Source organism: Acomys russatus, chromosome 10, assembly GCF_903995435.1.
Source record: "Acomys russatus chromosome 10, mAcoRus1.1, whole genome shotgun sequence".
NCBI classification, from domain to species: Eukaryota; Metazoa; Chordata; class Mammalia; order Rodentia; family Muridae; genus Acomys; species Acomys russatus.
The window spans coordinates 62,805,731-62,825,384 of record NC_067146.1 but is presented as its reverse complement, the minus strand read 5'-3'; the positions used below and the strand labels follow the sequence as shown (position 1 = coordinate 62,825,384).

Here is a 19,654-nt window from a genome sequence, read left to right as displayed (position 1 = left end):
CTATTGGTAGTATACTATTGCAATTAGGTATGTTTTTAAGTGGAAGTTTTTTTATGGGAAAATATGAAATCATTTTAAGACTGGTGTAGTTTATATTTAAATATTGTATTGAAAAGAACAACATGTTTGGTTCTCCCTTCAACTGGCCATCACACTGGAGAGAAGACATGTTTGTGACTCCTTGAGGAATGAATGGTCTGTAGGGCTTAGGCAGCAGGACAGAACTGGTCTAATGTGCATAAGGCCTTGGGGTTAGTCCCTAGGAAAGGAAAAACAAAACAAAACACAAAAAGCAAAACCAAAGTACAGCAAAAAAAAATCCAGTACAATAATGAGTTCAGGGTTCTTTACAAAACTAAATATGTACATACTTTAAACATGTTTTCCTAATAATTAGAAGTTTACTTAACTTGTGTCCTGGTTTAATGTTAGCACAATGTAATTTAGTGATATCATTTTAATGTCCAGTGTTCTTGAGTGACATCTGGCCTCTCTATTACCCTTGCTCAACCCGCTTCTATTTCACCCTAGCTCTCCTATTTCTGTTTATTGGTTGTACCCATACTTATTTTTTAAAGTGAGAAAATCTACAGTACTTTGTGTTTTGTTAATTCCACTTCATGCTATCACCTTCACTTCCATATACTTTCTTGTGGATGATGAGACTTTATTCTTCATTATAACTGAGTAATATTTCATTTGTATATGTAGTATTTTTCTTGATGAGCTCACCAGGACTGAGTCTACATCTTGGCTGCTAGCAATGCATTTTTTGTTTGTTTTTTTTGTTTTCCAAGACAGAGTTTCTCTGTGTAGCCTGGCTATCCTGGGCTTGCTTTGTAGACCAGGCTGGCTTTGAACTCATGGCGATCCACCTGCCTCTGCCTCCTGAGTGCTGGGATTAAAAGCATATGCCACAACACCTGGCTTTCAGGTGCCTCTTTTATGTGCTGAACTTTACCTCCTTTGGGTGCACACCCAGGAGTAATTTGGCTACATCTTGCAATAGTTTCCTTCCAAGTCACTGAAGAACTTTTGTGGTGCTTTTAATAACAGGAATAGACTGTGCCATCATGTGTTATTTTGTTAATTGTTTGGTATGTCATTTTCATAGTGAAGTCGGACAATAGGGTTTATATACAGTATAAGTATACACCACGGTGTGTATACAGTCTGAGCAGAGTGGTCCACCCCAGTGTGTGTATACAGTCTGAGCAGAGTGGTCCACCCCAGTGTGTGTATACAGTCTGAGCACAGTTTTCTACCCCGGTGTGTGTATACAGTCTGAGCAGAGTGGTCCACCCCAGTATGTGTATACAGTCTGAGCAGAGTGGTCCACCCCAGTGTGAATATGCAGTCTGAGCAGAGTGGTCCACCCCAGTGTGAGCATACAGTCTGAGCAGAGTGGTCCACCCCAGTGTGAGTATGCAGTCTGAGCAGAGTGGTCCACCCCAGTGTGTGTATACAGTCTGAGCAGAGTGGTCCACCCCAGTGTGAGTGTGCAGTCTGAGCAGTGTTGTCCATCCACCAGTGGTACTCTTTGTGCTAGAAAGAATGCTATCTTTGTTGTCCACATAAGTACACATTCTGCAAAGCATTAGAAAACTGGCCACTCTGGTGAAGGAAGTGAATTTTAAATTTAAGTAATTTTGTTTCTACATGTGTTTATAAGTATGCTATAAGGCAAATTATTGGCCTTTTCCCTTGATATATTTCAACAACGGTACAAAGATTCTGTGAAAATGCACTGCCTTTTTAATGTACCTACATGCAGGCTTACATTGAATAACATGCACAGTGGTAAACAACAATGAGGCAGGTCAGGATTTATGAGTTTAAATTTTTTCAGTGGTTCAAATTTTCAGATCACAGTGACAAAGACATTGATGTTTAAAGCCGTGCCATTTTTATGAACCAAAACACATTTTATGTGCAATATCCTCACTACATATATTGTATATTTAATTATTCTGAGACTTAAATTTATTTGTTGTGATGATTTTCAAACATTTGAGAATGATGTCTAAGAGAATTGCCACAAACCAAACACAGGAATCAGCAAATAGTTGATAATACTTTGGAAGGACACAAATTCAGAAACAAGAAAATATCTTATTAGCTGTATTAACCAATTCAAAGACAAATGATAACATGTAATAAACCTTTTACTTTCAGTCCAGGCAAATCAAAATTTCAGTATGTGACACAAATATTAATGACTTCTCATTAAACTTCACCCTAAACCTTTGCTCATAGATGTGATACAAAATTTTAAATTAATAAGCAGCAATATACATATTTTACTCTTTGGAAGAAAATTCTTTTATTTATATGTTAGTACAACCAAATCTTCACTATTAAAGATTACCAACATGAAGAATTGTTTTTGTTTGGCTGAGATTTTTGTTTTCAAACATAGTATAAGTGATCCCTCTTCAATTCACCCTATTTGACAAATGTGGCAGTTTTGAAGCTCCTAGTCTAACTCAGTGTCCAGCTGTACACTTTGCTGGAATGCACGGCTGTAGAACTCAAGAAGTGATGTTGATATGCTCACCTCAAAATGACAAGGATAAGTAAGTTGAAACTATATGGTTGGTACACCTCTGTGCAGCAAACACAGTTTTCAGAATACAATGAAGACTATATAAAAATTACAAGAAAAAAAACTTAATACTTGATATGTTGACTTCAGAGACAATGGAAAATGCAGCACAAGCCCTTTCCTTACAAACAGACTATATGACGATGTTAAAAGAACCAAGAATCAAAAGTCTTTGTGAGGAGCATGATTCCCCTCCTGTGGCTTGCATTTTTGCATGTTTTGCAAACAAACATCTCTACTGTGTTTTCTTGTAAATTCCTTTTCAAGACTGATTTTGTGTGTGGGAATTAGCCTCAGATGACACCACGGTCCGTTTGGCGGGTGGCTTTGGAAACCATGGTAATGTGCCCTTTATGTAACAAATGCCATACTTGGTTGCTTTGGATAGCAAAGACGATGTCCCAAGAGTGCCCTCTGGTTACACAAGGCAGTGTCACTGTGTATGTCTCCGGGGTGCTCTGAATTGCCCTGTAACAACAGGATATTCAGAGGCCATCATTTCTGGTCCAGAAATCTGTGTCTTATACCTTTATTAATAAAAACATCACCTTAAGTAACTTTCTAAATAGAAGGAAGTTGTGACTATTTTATTTTTTTCATAGTTTTTACTTCATAACTGTAAGCATGTGCATGACATCATTTTATTTTGTTTTGGTTTTTTGTTCTGTTGTTGTTTTTGAACAGGGTGTATCTGTGTAGCCTTGGATGTCCTGGACTCACTCTGTAGACTAGGCAGGCCTTGAACTCAAGATCCTCTGGCTTCTGCCACCCAGAGGGCTAAGATTATAGGCATGTGCCACCACTTCTGGTTGTTCTTGACATTTTAAATGATGATTTATAATTGGATACTAGCCCAAAAATGAATGTCCTCTGCGAGTCTTCCCTCAGTGGTGGATTGGGACAGATGCTGGGACTTGCTATTGGGACTCCAGGTGAGAGAGGTATGGGAGAATGGGGAGATAGAAACACCCAGAGTGTTCTGGAGCCCTACAAGAAGACCATCAAGGCTGGCAGATCTAGACTCAGGGGGTCTGCACAAACTACTGTACCAACAAAGGACAATGCATGCAGTAAACCTAGACCCCCTATTCAGACCTAGCCAATGGATAGTGCATTCTCCACAGTTGTGTGGAGAGTGGGGACTTACTCTGACATGAACTCTGGTGCCCCCTATTTGACCACTTCCCCTTGGTGGGGAGGCCTGGTGGCACTCGGAGGAAAGGGAAGCAGGCTACGCAGATGAGACCTGATAGGCTGTGATCATATGGTGGGGGAGGAGGTCCCCTTCTGTCACAGGCCTAAGGGAGGGAAATGGGTGAAAGAGGGAGGGAGGGGGAACAAGAAGATACAGGTGAGGGGACAACAATCAGGATGTAATCTGAATAAATTACTTAAATAAAAAATAAAAATATGTTAAATTATTGAATGTTTTTAATCAACTGTATATATGTAGCCTGAAGGTTCTTAAGAAATAACCCACACACATATGTGCAGAGAACATAGAGTCTTCAGCTTTGAGGCCAGGAATGTGCACATGTGTCGTGCTTTATTCTCTGGTGGAGCCTCCACTGACTGAGGCCGGAGTCCAAGATAGACTATTTCTCTTTGTGACTAGTATTACTAGCTTGAAAGGAACTGATAACTAAGTTGGCTTATGATATCCTATCACAGCCACAGCTTTCATACATGCTCTTAGAGGCAAATATTAGAGGCATATACATATGTATGTGGGAGCAGAATTTTAGGTACTAACATATACTTTGTCATGTATATAAATTATACACAACAATGCTAATGGAACTGAGAAGCATCTATAAATGAACACTACGGAAATGTTATGCTTCTATTAACTGCCTAATAGTCATAGAATGTTAATGTAGAAAATACTGTATTTTCAAATACTATTTATAACTTTCAATTTCCCTTATTTTGTGGTTTATTTGTCTCATACTCAGTCATTCTCCTTCTGTTGAGATGTTATTATTATGGACATTCCAGTCTTCTGCATAATTACTTCATTCTTTCATTAGAAAAAAAAGCTGCTTATTTTAAAGCTTTATCACTCTATTCAAGTATCGTCACGCCATGATTTTGTTCATTTGGGTCTGTCTTTATGGGATTCTCTCCTCACTTCACCCCATTTGTCCTGATAGCATTGTATTAAGTCCAATGCATCAAGTACAACTGCTTCCAAGAATGAATCCCGGGTTTCTGAGTTTCTGTAGCTGCCCAGAGTAGCTACATGGCTGCATTTACTTCACATGGCAATAACAGAGGTGCAGGTGGTGTTCTTTATTCTGCCACATGCCCATACTTAAACACTTGCTTTGACTATTTCCTTTAGTAGATGGTGGAAAATATAAGAATAGAAACCAGGACAGATGAAATCATTCTTCTTTCTTCTGACTGAAGAAAAATTGAGTTGTTAAGCTTTTCTCCTCACTAAATTGATATTTCTGGGCTTATATATTTGTTTAATAAACTGATTCATAGAATTATGGCATATTAACTAAAAGAAATGTATGTCAGGTATATTCAAATACTATGAAATATTCTTGGATGACAGATTAAAATAATCTTATATATCTTAGTATTCCTTTTGATAGATAAGAGGAAACAATGGTAGAGGGAAAATATTTTAATTGAGATATTATCCTAATTCTTAAGCGATGTATCAGTATATGTATTTTGATGCCCCACCTCATGAATACGCCACACAATTCTAATATTTATTAAGTATCTTGATCATAGAGCTGTCTACCTTCTTCAGCTGCTAGAACAGAGAGTTTATATTATTGATTATACCTCTTCAATGATGTGCTTTTAACCTTATGGGAATACTTAAAAGTCAAACCAATGATTTCTATAAACTATATAAAAAAACCTCTTGTGTTAATATTATAAATGTGATATTTTGATAGAAACAAATCCACTGATAATACTCAGTCATATTTCCGTGTTTGTTCATAAGTATTGAAAAACAATGCTAAAGTGAACATTACAGATGGCAGGCTAGCACCAATGTCATTGCAGTATTGACAGGAGGAGACATTGATTCTCAAAAAAAAAAAAAAACCAAAAAACAAAAAAGAATCAATTAACATCACTGCAGTATAAAGGTAGGACACTGCATATCACCTTACTTAAAAACTGAGCCTTTTCTTGCCTAATGACTGATGTGGCATCACTGTTGATGGTGCCATCCTTGGGCAGATAGTTCTGGGTGCTATAAAAAAGCAGAATGAACAAGCGAATAAGGAGCATTTCTCCACGGTCTCTCCTTCAGTTTCTACCTCCCATTTCTGGCTTGACTTCTCCCAGTAGTTCCTGAGAGTTGTAACAAGAAATAAACCCAAGTTGCTTTTGGCACAGCAACAGAAAAAAGCCTAGCTAAGACATCATCTTAAACTGAAAAAAAAAAAAACTGGGTCTCTTAAGTTTAATCAGATATTTATTATAGAAATTTCTTTTTGTCTGCAAACTGCTCAAATTCTTACAAACACTTCAAACTGTTTCTCAGTGTCTTTCCTTCCCTTCTCTTCTTGTATTGCTTTTACAACACTGCTATTAAAAAGTTAATAATACATATTCCCTTTCAGTAATAATAGTAATAATAATAATAATACATATTCCTTAAGATTACTATATTCATTTACAGCGTATTAGACAACCCCCAACTTTAACTTTTCCAGGTAAATTATAGTGTTTATAGCCCGTGAGCGCTGCACAGCGTGTGCGTTGGAAGAGGGGTGGTCTTATATGGCAAGTATATTCAGACTCGATATTTTAACTGGAAAAGTTAATATCTGCACAAAGTATTTGTGTAATCTCAAAGTAATATCTTGGATTATAGAAACCTTAGGAAGATATGCATGGGGTAAACGGTTAGAATAGCGAATAGATAATTACTTTTAAAGTGTTGACAAGCCTGTCCCAAGTTTCTCCTGATTATTTAGGAAGACAATACAGTTTGAGAGTGCAGAATAGTCTATCAACTCAAAGACAAGAAAATCACAGAAACAAGCCATCAATTTTTGCTCTCCTAATGAATAAAGAGAGAAAATGAATTAAAGTCAATTTACTAGCCTCACCTCTGAAAATAAATTTGAGCACTATAACATACAACTTATAAGATTTATGGTGCATGTTACTCCATTTTAAATCAGAATAATTCTCATTAACACACAGCTCATATAATGTTCTAACGCTGCCCTCTCAGGCACTTTTTACCCTGGTAGAAAGAGGTCACTTGTAGAATATCTAATGTTTTTTCTTCTAAATGTAGTACAACTTATGGACAGAATATATAACTCTTTATTAAGTAATATAGGATTCACCACGTGCCTCCAAATGTCTGCTCTGGATAGATGCCATGCTCCAGCTATCTATATGTCTTATGTTATATTTCTATGGATAAGAAATAACCTGCTAAAATGAACATGTTATACAGGCCCTCTTTAGATAAGAACTTATTAGATGAATTAATTACCTGGAGAGTTGAAAGGAGTGAAAAGATGTACATAGCATTGGAGCATTGGGATTGAGCAGTAACAAAAAGTGATTGGCCTGTGAACAAAATTTTACATAGCACCTCACTAAGAGATTCTGATTATGTGTTCATAAATAATACTCCAAAGTAAAGCTGAAGATTACAGATAGGGTCATGGAGGAAATAGATCCAAGGAGCATAATAGAAACAGTGGAACACTGTATTGGAGCTTTTGCTCATGGAGACACCTGATAGGAGCATATAGCATTCTTTAGTACCCAGGGAGCCACTTTTTTCACACACAGAAAATGTTTCAGGGATATTTGTTGACGAATAGCAATAGCTCACATAGGAATATGGTCAATTTTCAAAGCCTTAAGTTGGGCAGGCACAGAAGTAGTCTCAGGGCTGGGTTACATGAAGATCAGCCAGAACTGGGAAGTCATGTAAGAAAATAATATACAAGGTTTGGTGATGGTGGCAGAATGCCAAAGCATTTGTCAGAGTGAAGAGGCCCACTCTACTTGAGACTGCGACCCTCAATAGTCCATGAGGACAAATGAACTGCAGTGATTTTCTGTCCTCTTTTTCTCTTTGTTCATATTTGGGAGCCTGAGTCTGCAGATCATGTATCATGACACTTACACAAAGGCCTTGTCTTGTGTTCCCATAAAGACTCCAGTAAGGGCAGTTGTGGAGAAAAGACTTTTTTCAGAAGATGAACTGTTTAACCAAGATACTTGAGCAAGAAAAGAAACAAAGGTGTTGCCTGTAAATAAATAATGCTAAAATCTTTAAGATGGAAATCTTACAATTGCTCTTGGGTGAACCTTGCCTGTGTCTTTCTATCCAGGAGGGTAGTGACTTTTATTACAGCCTTCTCTGAAGAGGATGGAGAGGTCAAAATGTGCTCTCTGGTTATAGACTTTCTGTGTTTAAAGCCCCGAATGTTTTTTTTTTTCTCTTCAAATATAAAATAGCAGTTGTGAAACAAGATAACTTTGTCTTTTGAGACTTGTCTACTTTGAATGTGCTTGTTTTATTTTTGAAGCTTATTTTTCTGTTATTCTTTCTAAGTGAGCTGTTTTGCGGTAAAGAATTAAATGGGGTTGCTTTTCTTGTTTGCTCTTTGCCTGTGTTAAGAAAGGGTCTACATATTTCATTTTTACTCTCTGCCCTGTTTTTAAAAACAAACTGAACACTGATAACAATCTGCGTCTCGGCTGCTTCTTTGAAAAGGAAGCCATGCCACCCACAGCCACTGTTATCATGTTTGAATGTCAAGTACACTAAAGCAGAGAGAGAAAGAACTAGAGATAACATTCAAAGAAGACAGACCCAGACATTTGTGTCTCTGTGTCTCTAAAGCTAGGGTGGACTTGTCAACAGCAACGCAAAGCATTGTGTGCTTTTTGATTTATCTGGCCTTGAGATTATAGCGACAGCAGTATTTATATATCTGATTGGAGTATCATTTTTGTTTTCCTGTACTAAAGCAGTAAGGAAGGGTAATTCTGCTACCATGAACTGTGATTCAATCAGTGCAGATATGGCAAGCTGTGTCCCCTGTTTCAAACCGCGCCTCAGATTCTTCTCGAAACATGAAGGATTTTGTTGCAACAACAATTTATACTGTTAACTTATTAACCAAAACATGCTTTTCCAGAAACTGGTCATTAGACTTGTTTTGCTCAGCAATGTTCGCTGAATGATCCAAAAAGAAAGAAGAGGGCATTGGTTTTCTTACTTTTCCATTTATAGTTAGGTTTCTATTATTTACAAAGTAATTACCTTTGTATGGTCAGGCACCTTTATAGATCTTATGTGTCAACAGTGATTTCCCATCTGAATGCTTATGGGAATTTGGGCATCACTATTGGCAATGCAAAACGTTTAAAGTAATTTCATAGTAAACTATATATACATTTTTAGTTCTGATACCTGTAATTTTTTCATAATGTGACAGCTATTCAAGTTTGATAGGGCTTGTCGGGGTAGCCATTCCATTTAGTACTTAATGCCCGTGCTGTTACAAGTAGCTATCAGTAGCCTGGACTGCAGCCCCTCTAATTCTAGGTTAACTAAAGACAGATTATAGGGTTTTTTTTCTATATTAGCAATAATGCAAATGAGATATAAAACATCTTCAGAAACATCATACTTGGGGATAAAATTAGGATTGGTAACTAAAGAAACTTGTTGACTGGAAATACCTTAAGATTTAATTGCTTTCAGTTTGTTAATGCAACAACAGGCACAAACAGTACTTCACTCAAGACTGGAAGTTGTTTCCTTTGTAGGTCAAGTGCTTTGTTGTGAGAAGTGTAATTAGATCTATCTGTTTGGAAAGAGATTTAAGTTAAGTTAATGGGCGGTGTTTCTTAAACAAAACAGAAAGTTTCCCTCAAATGGCAGGCTCTTTGTTTTAACTTTATCTTGAGAATGAATGAGCATCCTACAATTTACCTCAGCCCAGAAGCAACTCCCAAACTATGTCCTCGTGAAGGTGCTTGGTGCCTCTTCGTACTCTCTCCTTCATCACTGTTATTCTTCCGGTCATAGTCATAGCTGTTGCCCTTTCTTCTATCTACACCTAAGGTTTTGAGTGGATGTTTTATTGCTTTGAATAGGATTGCCTTTGGCAACTCTCCAAGGATGAAACAATTTGTTTTCAAGAGAAATTGCAACCTATAAATCTAATACCTGTAGTCAATAATGTACAATCCTTCGTGCATTTGTTTTCTGTGTGTGGAATTATCGTGCTTTCACCCAGGCCGCAGAGAGTTCTTGGAGTACTGCTGGCAGCTAGGCACTTAGAATTCTAAAACATGCTTAAGGATTCCACCTCCTGGAAGAGTTAGATTACAGCACAGCAGATGAAGTACCAGACACATATGCAGGCAGTTACAGCACCGTGAGAAGAGCAAGGAGCCTGAAGCAACACGAACATTTGAAGATGGGGTATCGGGGTGTGGGTGGGATGTGTGCTGTGCAGAACAGTGCATTAGCCTGAAATGATGGCGATTTCATGGCCAGCGACTGTGGAAATCTGTCCTGCTGTCCTGCATGCTCTTTTACTTTAGTGTTCTAGTTCCTTTTCAGTTGATGCTGTTAAAAATTCCCTCAGGGTAGCAGCTTAAGGGAGAAAAGGCCTATGCAGCTAGCTCATTGTTCCCAGATGCTGTATGTTATGTCAGGGAAGTCACAGCAGCAGGATCTTCAAGAGCTAGTCACAAGACCTTCTTGGAAGGGACCCATGAATAGAGCAAAGCTTAGAACACTATTTGTTTGAGCCACCATGACTTGTAAACAGTCTTAAGTTCAGACTTATCATCTTAATGTTCTTTCATGGAAGAGAACAGCGGAGAAGGTCAATTGACCTTTACATGGGATTCTGCCACTTCCTTCCATAAGTCTTGGCCATGTGTATGTATTTTCACCCTAGCTAAATATGAGTTTCTAGTCTCTGGGAGTGTAGAGTATGTGTACTTGGAAGATTAACTGAGAAGACCCCATATACACTGCTATAGGGACATACTTCTCTGTTTTGTGGTGAGACTTTCCACCAACTTCCCTGAAACTAGCCGTAATCTTGTAACATTGACTTCTACTCTGTAAGTCTAATGAGCTCATTGGTGCCCAAGTTGACTTTGTTGGAACTGTAATTTTGTTCAACGCTGATGCACTATAGGAAGGGAGCAGATGTTGGATTAGGTCTCCCCAAAAGAGAGTCTCCACATCACTTAAATAAGAGTAAATGTTTAACAAATCAAGAACAAAATAGGATATTTTCGAGTATCTTGGAAATAAAACCAGTTCATAAGTAACCCAATGATTAGTATACATAATGCATGCATGGGTGCATGTATGTATGCATAATTATTTCAAGGTATTTGTTAATCCTGTCTTCTGTGTACTATGGAAAATATTGAAACATTTTCTGGTTGAAATTAAATACAAACCATCAAAATTACTTTAGTTTCCTAAAGAATAAAATTATATAATTTGTTAAGAATTTATGTGGACTTTATTACTTTTTTCTCAAATTGATAAATATTCGTGTCCATATAGGTTTTACACAAAGTAGTAATCTCTACCTTATTTAAATATATATTATGATTATTTTTGTATTGTGTGTATATTATAATTATTCATGGCATTATCTTTATACCAACTTACAGAGGAAGAACTGATTGTTTGTTAAGAATTAATCTTCCCTAGATTGTACTTCCATAACGAACACTAAGACCTGGATAGCAAAATGCTGCCACTCAGGGGGATAGTCATGGGTCTGACTTCTCAAACAGCATAGTTTTCTATAGATTGCATAATTTAAGCACATGACTATGCTCTGTATTATATCAGATCTTAAATTTTGAGACAACTTCAAGCATAAAATATTTTTCTTTTAAAAATTCAATGTAATACAATGTTTATGGATATTTTGCTTATATGTATGTTGGGAATCCTAAGGATGCCTAGTTCCTACGGAAGCCAAGATAGGGTGTTGGATCTCTTAGCACTTGTGCTACTCACTGCTATTAACTGCCATGTGGGTGCTGGGAGCCGAATTCAAGTCATCCGGAGGAGCAGCCACTGCTTTTAACCACTGTAGTATCTCTACAGCCTGTAATATTTTCATATGTTAAAACTGACTGTAACATTTGTAAAACGTTTATGTAAATTTTAATAAGATGCCTAGAAGGGAATTTTGAAGATATTTTCAAGATGCACTTGTATGACATGAATATCAGAAGCAAAGAGCCATAGAAATAAATTTAAATAAATAATAAATCCTTAAATAATCATGAAAGAAATATTTTACATGCAATCTTTTAAATATTTACATGTTGTAAGTGTTATGTTTTGATAAAACAAAAATGGATTTATCATGGAAATGTCTTGAAAGATTAGTCAAATTTCCTATTAGATAATTGTTTGAAATAAGCCACCTGATATTTTGTTTGCCATTATTTTGATAGCAAAGAAAGGATGCCATAAAATAAGTAGTATTGAGAATAAGTGTTTTGAAGTATGCAGTTGCCACGTTGGAAATGATCCCTCTCGTCTTACTGACTACACTGTGCTGAAAGGATGACGTTCCTACTGTAGAGAAGAAATGTAGAGTAAGTCAATAGGAATAGAGCCAGAATTTGTGAACTTTTAAGGAAAATAAAACGAGTAGTGAGTTCTATAGTGTATTTTCCACTGAATAGTTTAAATTAGTTGAATTGTGCAAGTCAAATGCCTCATGAATTACCTGTTATCATAGGTAACTGTGGTCGATTCCCATTGATATACTACAGTGATTCTAGAGTTTTTTTTTTTTTTTAACATTTGGATAAATATTCTTTAGAGTTCAGACTATTCAACTCTAGTTTACTTTTCTTATATCATTTACAGATCTTTATATTATGCACAAATGTGTGTGTCTACCTGAGAACTCATGGGTATGTGAGTGCAGGTGCTGAAAAAAAAAAAACTAGAATAAGGAGCCAACTTCCGTGGAGTAACCGAGAGTTGTAAGCAATGTGGCATGGTACTGAGAGTCAAACTTGGATCCTCTGCAAGAGCCATGTATTCTCTGTCATAGTTTTTGGTTGTTTAATGTAAACCTACATATATGTAGAAGGGCATATCAACTGAATAACTGCCTCCTTCAGATTGGCCTTTGGGCTTGTCTAGAGGGCATTTTATTAGTTGATAATTGATGTGAAAAGTTCCAGCCTGTAGACGGTGTCATCCTTTGGCAGGTGGGCCTTCGTTGTATACGTCAGATAGCTGAGCGAGTCATGGAGATGGTGCGAGTAAGCAACATTTCTCCATGCCTTCTTCTTCAGTTCCTGCCTTAGGGTTCTGCCTTGACTTCCTGGCTTTCCTCTATGATGGACTATGACCCAGGATAAGTAAGCCAAGTAAACTCTTTCCTCAAGAAGATCGTTTTAATATGTGTGTATCACAGCGACTGGAAGCAAACTAGGACATGCTCTTTATCACTGAGCCATCTTTCTATGTACCACCATTTCCTAGATAATTATTTTCCATATATTGATAGATAACTATATAGGGAAAGTGTCCCAATTTTCACAGAAGAAAAATATACAATTTAGAAAATGAATATAAAAATGTGACAGTACATCAGATAATTTACATTGTTTGGTTGATGAAATCCACAGGAAGACTTGAGAGTAAAAATTGCAGGTTTACAAAACTGATTCATATCTGTTAGATAGAGAAAAGCAAGGAAGTGTGAGCTTTCTCTGACAAATCACTTTTATAATAGCAGAGAAAAACGAAGGAAGTATACATATGAGGTAACTTTGGTTTTGTTTGTCTAACTTCTCTGGAGAGGGCCCTTTCCTGCAGGATTAACCCAGTTAGAGAAAAAAGGATGCACAGAACTTCTGCGATGAGACTTAATCACAGTGGGGAAAAAAAAAAAAAACCACATGTATCTATGAACAGATTTACATCTGTAGAGCAATTCCTTTAAACACTAATTTGATCTGTTCTTTTCTCTATCTTATCATTAACACTTATATTTCCCTTGATTCCAGTTCTCGACAGGTGCAATGATCTTTAAATTTGACCTGTCACCATAGACTGTAACAAAGATGGAGACCCTGAGAGAAGAGATCATGAAATATTAGGGTATGGAAAAGGCCCTAATGATAGACAGCAAAGATAAGCAATATTTTTTAAGGCAAAGCAGGAGTGTTTTCTTTTTTATTTTTTTCTGAGCCTCTTAGCATTCACACCATATGTATCTTCTCTCAAATTTGGAAAGGAAGCCTCTGCAAATGGCAGTTTGCATAAACACCTTTGCTTTGATTTCCCTTTAGGCATCTGGGAATTCCTCTGTCTTTTCCCTTTTGCCTGGTGACATTTTAGAAGGTAACTCTGGCAATACCTTGCGGAGCACTTGTTTGCATTTAGAGCATAAGATGTGCAGTTCAGCACAGTTCAGCTTGCTCAGAATGATCTCTCCAAAATGCCTCTTAAGTGCACATTTGATAACTACTGGGAAGAGAAGCTTACTAGCAGAAAGGGGAAGCAGTGTACTTTTAGTGGGTGATGTACCTGCTGGGTCCAAAGGCTCTCCTGAACACGTTATCTTGAAGGGAAATCTGGAGGTAAGGAAGGGGCCATTTTTTGTTAGACATATGCAACACTCTGAGGCAGGGTAGAGTTTAGCACTTCACAGGGCCCTAGTGACTTCAGTCTGTCTGTGCCAAAAATAAGAATGCGTTGCAAGGCAACATGTGGAGAAGAAGACAGTTGCTGCACCATGACAAACTGGTACATGATGCTGAGATATTTTTAATCTACTTTCTTTTCTTCTACACCAAGGGTTGTGGTAAAATAACAAGTTGGATGTACACTTTTATCTAAAGATGAAGCTACTGTACATTGTGTCAAGTCATATATTTTCTGCTAAACTTGTCTGTCCAACTGAAGATAGATTTATATTAGAAAGGATGATTAAAAACAAATCCTTATCTTACAAAGCATCCCATGGCAAAATTATGAAACCAATCAATACAGTAGATTATAATTAAAAGTTTTAAGAACCAGTTCATACTCTCAAATCCTATTGTCTTTGAAAATACTGTTACTACACTTATTATTTATTATTTCAGTTGATATTTTTATGGGAACTCAATTATTTTAGTTATGGGCTAAGATAGGTCCCTAAGTCTCAACCCAGTCTTACGAAAATATAACTAAAATTTAAACTATAAAGACTTCCACAGGAATTCTCATTATCACAAAATGTGTGGCTGCTATCAGAGAGTGATACAAACAGTCCTAGTGAGTGTGGCAAGAGTGGAGAGTAAAGTCTTTGATTTTGTTTGTGGTAGCTTTGATGACTAATAAACCAAGGAACCCAGAAGCTAGCCAAGAGTAGCATCAGTCCCCAGTACAGGAACTGATGTGTCCTGTGAACCTTGGCCATTTTTTATCAGAACAGCACCAGAGCATCCAATCCTCCCAGCTGGAGAGAGGTAGGACTTCATATGAGACAGTTTGGAGCTTTTATTTTTTATTTTTTGTCATAGGAACATTCTCGTCATAAATGCTTGGATGCTTTAGGTAACAATAATTTCTCTTTTGTAAAAAATTATTAATATTTACAATACTGTCTCTGCAATGAACAGTTATTAAATATAAGCCATGTGCTCTAATGTTCGGCTTCATAAGCATAGGGTGAGAAGGAGGTGGGAAGTGCTCCTGAGCTCAGGGGAGCTCAGCAGTCTTGTTGCTAACAGACCCCACCTGATTTGTATTCACTGTGCACTTAAAGTAGGTCCACTTTTCTCGTACAAGTGAAATATCTCAGGACACTTTCATTTGTAACCATCATTTGGAATCAGTTATTAAGACATTACATAGCTGAGAAAAGCCTTCTGAGTCACTGACAGCATCCAATGGCCACAAGTTCAGCCACTATCATATTCCTAGGAGTGTGAATTTTCACAACAATTGAGGAAAAATGCCAGCATTTTCTCTTCCAACTGCTGAAGTATAAAACACATAGCTAATTTTATCTTTTATGTTCATTTTTTCATCTGGCCCATCTGGCCATTTGACAGTTGCAGAAATCTTCTGTTTTCATGTGTGGGTGTGCACAGACTCATGTACATATGCACATACATATATATGTATATGTGCATACATATAGACATACATATGTATATATCTGTACATATATATGTGTATATATATATATATCAGTACACATATATGTGTACATATATGTATATATATATATGTCCTGAAGTGCATGACACAAGAACTAGCAATCTATGTTGGGAATGTACAAAGCACTGTCCTGATCCTTGCTACTGCATTCAGGTTACGATGCCAAAGTATAATATTTTCTTAATTATTTTACAATATATAAGATAACATAGAGTAAAGTAATTTGAATTCTGAATTATATGATTTTGTGTTACATTTTCATTTATATTCATAAGTATAAACAAATATTATGTAGAGTAAGATGCTAGTTATTGCTATTATAATTTTGTATCTGCAATTGAACATAAGTACGCATAGCCTGCTTTGAGAGTTGGCTCGTGTCCCACGACCATGCTGTGCCACATCACTTCATGTGTGTCACTATACTCAAATTTAAACAAGTCATGAGCAGATGTAGCTGAATCTTCCCTGTGTCTGGAGAGGCTGAGGGAGGAGTATGCAGCTTTGGAATGAGAGGGCAATGTGAGTGTTCTCTAGATAGCAGCCACACAGTGCAAGTGCATCTAAACATGGCCAATCCCTCCAAAGTTCCCATGTCTCTTACAGCCTTGTGAGGAGTGTTTACTAGACTGTCATCCACCATGTTAAAAATGTCTTTTACCTATTTGGGAAAGACAGTTTTTTCATGTGGGCTCTATTTGAATCTTTCCCATCTACCCGCCCACATTTCACAGGTGGGGTCCTGAGACTAGGCTGAGGTAAGATGGGTTAACAAGAGAAGCCTGAAATTAACTGGTATATCTTGTACACACACATGTGTGAAGCACTCAGTGAGGAGTGACTCAAAGGACAATTAACGCTGAAACTGTTGAGCATCTTAGCCAAGGCAGGGTAAATTATAGAGCATTAACAAGACTAAGAAAGTGATGGCGCTTTTAGGAAAGCAAGCTATGGGGTGGAAATAAATGAGAAAAGCAAGGGACATAAGGCCTAATTAGCATGGCATGTGAAAGTCCTTTTTGTATCTCATAAGAGGGACATGAAGAATTGCCTTCTGAAGTCAGAATTTGTCTCTCTGGTACAGAAAGGAAAAAGGAGCCTTGGAGGCCTGCATCTGATTTTAGGCACATATGTTGTTGGTGTGTGGGGGCTAGAGGGGGGATGTGGAGCAAGAAACTTTCTTTGAATGTTCCCACTGTCGGTTGCCTTCAGGTAATGGTGGGCCTCATGCCACACTGATAGTTTCTCAGGCGTGACGTAGTTTTCTCCCTTTCTGTGTGAATGCCACCATGGAATTACGGATTTTCTGCTTATGCCACAGTCTTAACATAAAATTCTATGTCTCCTGCCTTTCTGACTAAAATTGTCATTGGTTGATTTAGCTATTTAAATCAATAGCTATTAACCTAATTTCTTATAATTTTGCCTCTGAATATTTTCATTCAAGTTAATGTAAGCAAATCATTAGAAACTTTAGATATAAAATTTGTCTTCTAGAGATTTTTGTTGTCTCAACATTTGTAAATGGTTTAAATAAGTACCATGTATAAATGAAATACTGATTGGGGAAATATCATACTCTAAAATTGTAATTGTCATTGAATTTTACCACTAAATATGCAATTCATAACTTCTGCTAAAGGTCTGAGTATTTCAAAGACTAATTTAAGAAAATGACAAGGTTCATAGAAAGCCTTTAGTGTCATATTAACATTGATTGACACTGGAGGAAATGCTGCTTTAAGCACACCACATTGTAATTTTTTTGTCTTGTTTCTTGTTAGGAGCCTTTCCCTGAAAATAACAAAAGACACTGATCAAGATGCCCGGTGTTCCCATGTGAGCCGCATGCCCAACAGTCCCTCTGGGGACTGGCCTCTCCTGGGTGTGGAGGAAAATGGAGGCATAGATTCTCTACCCTTCAGACTGATGCTCCAGGAGTGCACTGCAGTGAAGACGCTGCTACTGAAGATGAAGAGAGTGCTCCAAGAGGTAAGGCAGCTCTGTAGCTAAGCAGTCTTTGCTAGTCTGGAACAAGTCTGTAGACCCGCATATACGCTGCTTGGTTGCTAATTAACTTCTGGGCAATGAGCATAGGTCAAGTGTCCTCCAGTTCTCCTCTTATGTCAAAGGAATAGCGTTAGGTTCTGGTGTATAAATAGGTACCTAGAATTTCACCCATAAATCCTCAGATTCTATGAAAAATGAAGTCGAAGCTAAACCTCCCCTAATTTGTCAAGCTAGGAGAAATGGACTTCAGCTATGCAGTAATCCGTCTATGTCACTATGAGGGGTTGAGAAATCTGAGTTTTCTTCACTTGAGTTTTACTAAAGCCTTATCTATTTGATATTATAAAGACAGGTGTTTAAAAGTGACTTTGTTATGGTCATAGTCATCCCAGTACACTTCAGTCTGCAGGGGTTAATGAAATAGTTAGTGAATACATTTGCCCTCTGGCAGCCACCTGTGGATGCTTTCACATCTACTGGTTTTATGTGATCCAAGTATCCTGTAACAATGTCTCTACCTCTTTCTCAGTTATATTAATCAGTCCTGTAGGAGTATCTATACTTACGATATCAGAGAACACTATATATTGAGCCTTTCAGTTTTTTTTCCACAGGCCAAATATCACTTAAATTTTTACTAGCATGCCACTTCATGTGTGATTATAACAATCTCTGTATTGTTGACATGGCTGCCTTTTCTGTGTATTAGTGAATAAGTTGGAATCTCCCTAGCCTCTGTATGATGCCACAATATGATCCTCTGTGAACAACAGAAAACTTAATAAATTCTGCTATGCTAAAAGCTATGAACCCCGAAGTTTATAACATTTAAGTTTTCTATTATCTACTCTTCCTGGTCAGGATTTTAGTAGGAGATCAATACCTGTGAAAATAAAGAGGGAGGAAGTGTCAGGGTGTGTCACATATCTTCCTGGGGTATTGAACTCTATGGTTTTAAATATCCATGATTGCCACTGTGGAACAACTACTTTGAACTCTCTAAGAATGTTTCTATACCTCTCTGTCTGGGTTCCTCATTAGGCAGATTGAATGAGAACTGACCCTCCCAGGTGCTGTATACAAAGCACTAAATGGCATGCTTGTTCAGATTCTTCCAGAACTATGGGTGCTGTGTGATCAGCACTGGCTGCAGTTTCAGCAAAGGACATTCTCACAGACACCTTTAAGGGACACCATCCCCTAATTGTTCTCTACGACTTTTTAACTGCTATTTCCATTTTGTCACCAATTTTGAATGTATTGTAGATTAATAAAATCTGTTTCAATCAGATGTTCAAGTCTTGTACTGGACTTTAAATATTTTATGCAAGTCCTTATCATCTGATCTTCAAATGAAAATAAGTATTCAGTGTGTTACCTTTAAATAGCCCCTAGTCTGATATTAATATCTTTTGATACTCAAGTTTAACAAAAAGTCAGGATGTAATCTACACAGGCAACTTCTGGAGGTTTTGTTATTATTTTAGAGGCAGAATCTCATATTGATTCTTCTGGCTCTCAGCTGACCATGTCATGAAAGCCAGCCTTTGACTCCTGACCTCCTTATCCTATTGCCTGAGTGCTGGGGTTTTGAGCCTGCAAGATGTAGAGATATTTTAATTACTATTCCTAGAAATTGCTCTTTTGCAGCACTTTTTTCATAAAAGTGTGTTATCAGTTTCCTGTTTCTAGTCATGATAACTTAGTTTGGGATTGATGGACATCAAGTGGAAACAAAAGAAAGAAAGCAGGGATCTCCAGAAGCTTAGCTGTTCTTTAATCAGAACAATTGAAAGGCCATAGCGTCTGCAGAAGAGAAACTGTGCTCGTGGGGAGGGGGTCTTGGA

The 19,654-nt window shown here is 37.4% G+C and overlaps 1 protein-coding gene across 3 annotated transcripts in view; it reads left to right on the top strand.

Moving 5' to 3' along the window:
- Window positions 1-19,654, top strand: part of Ccser1 (coiled-coil serine rich protein 1) — a 1,084,048-nt gene that overhangs the window by 355,931 nt on the left and 708,463 nt on the right. For all 3 annotated transcript variants that reach the window (XM_051152255.1, XM_051152256.1, XM_051152257.1), the window contains exon 6: window positions 17,582-17,789. In XM_051152255.1, the coding sequence (XP_051008212.1) occupies window positions 17,582-17,789 (208 nt within the window). The remainder of the gene's footprint in view (window positions 1-17,581; window positions 17,790-19,654) is intronic.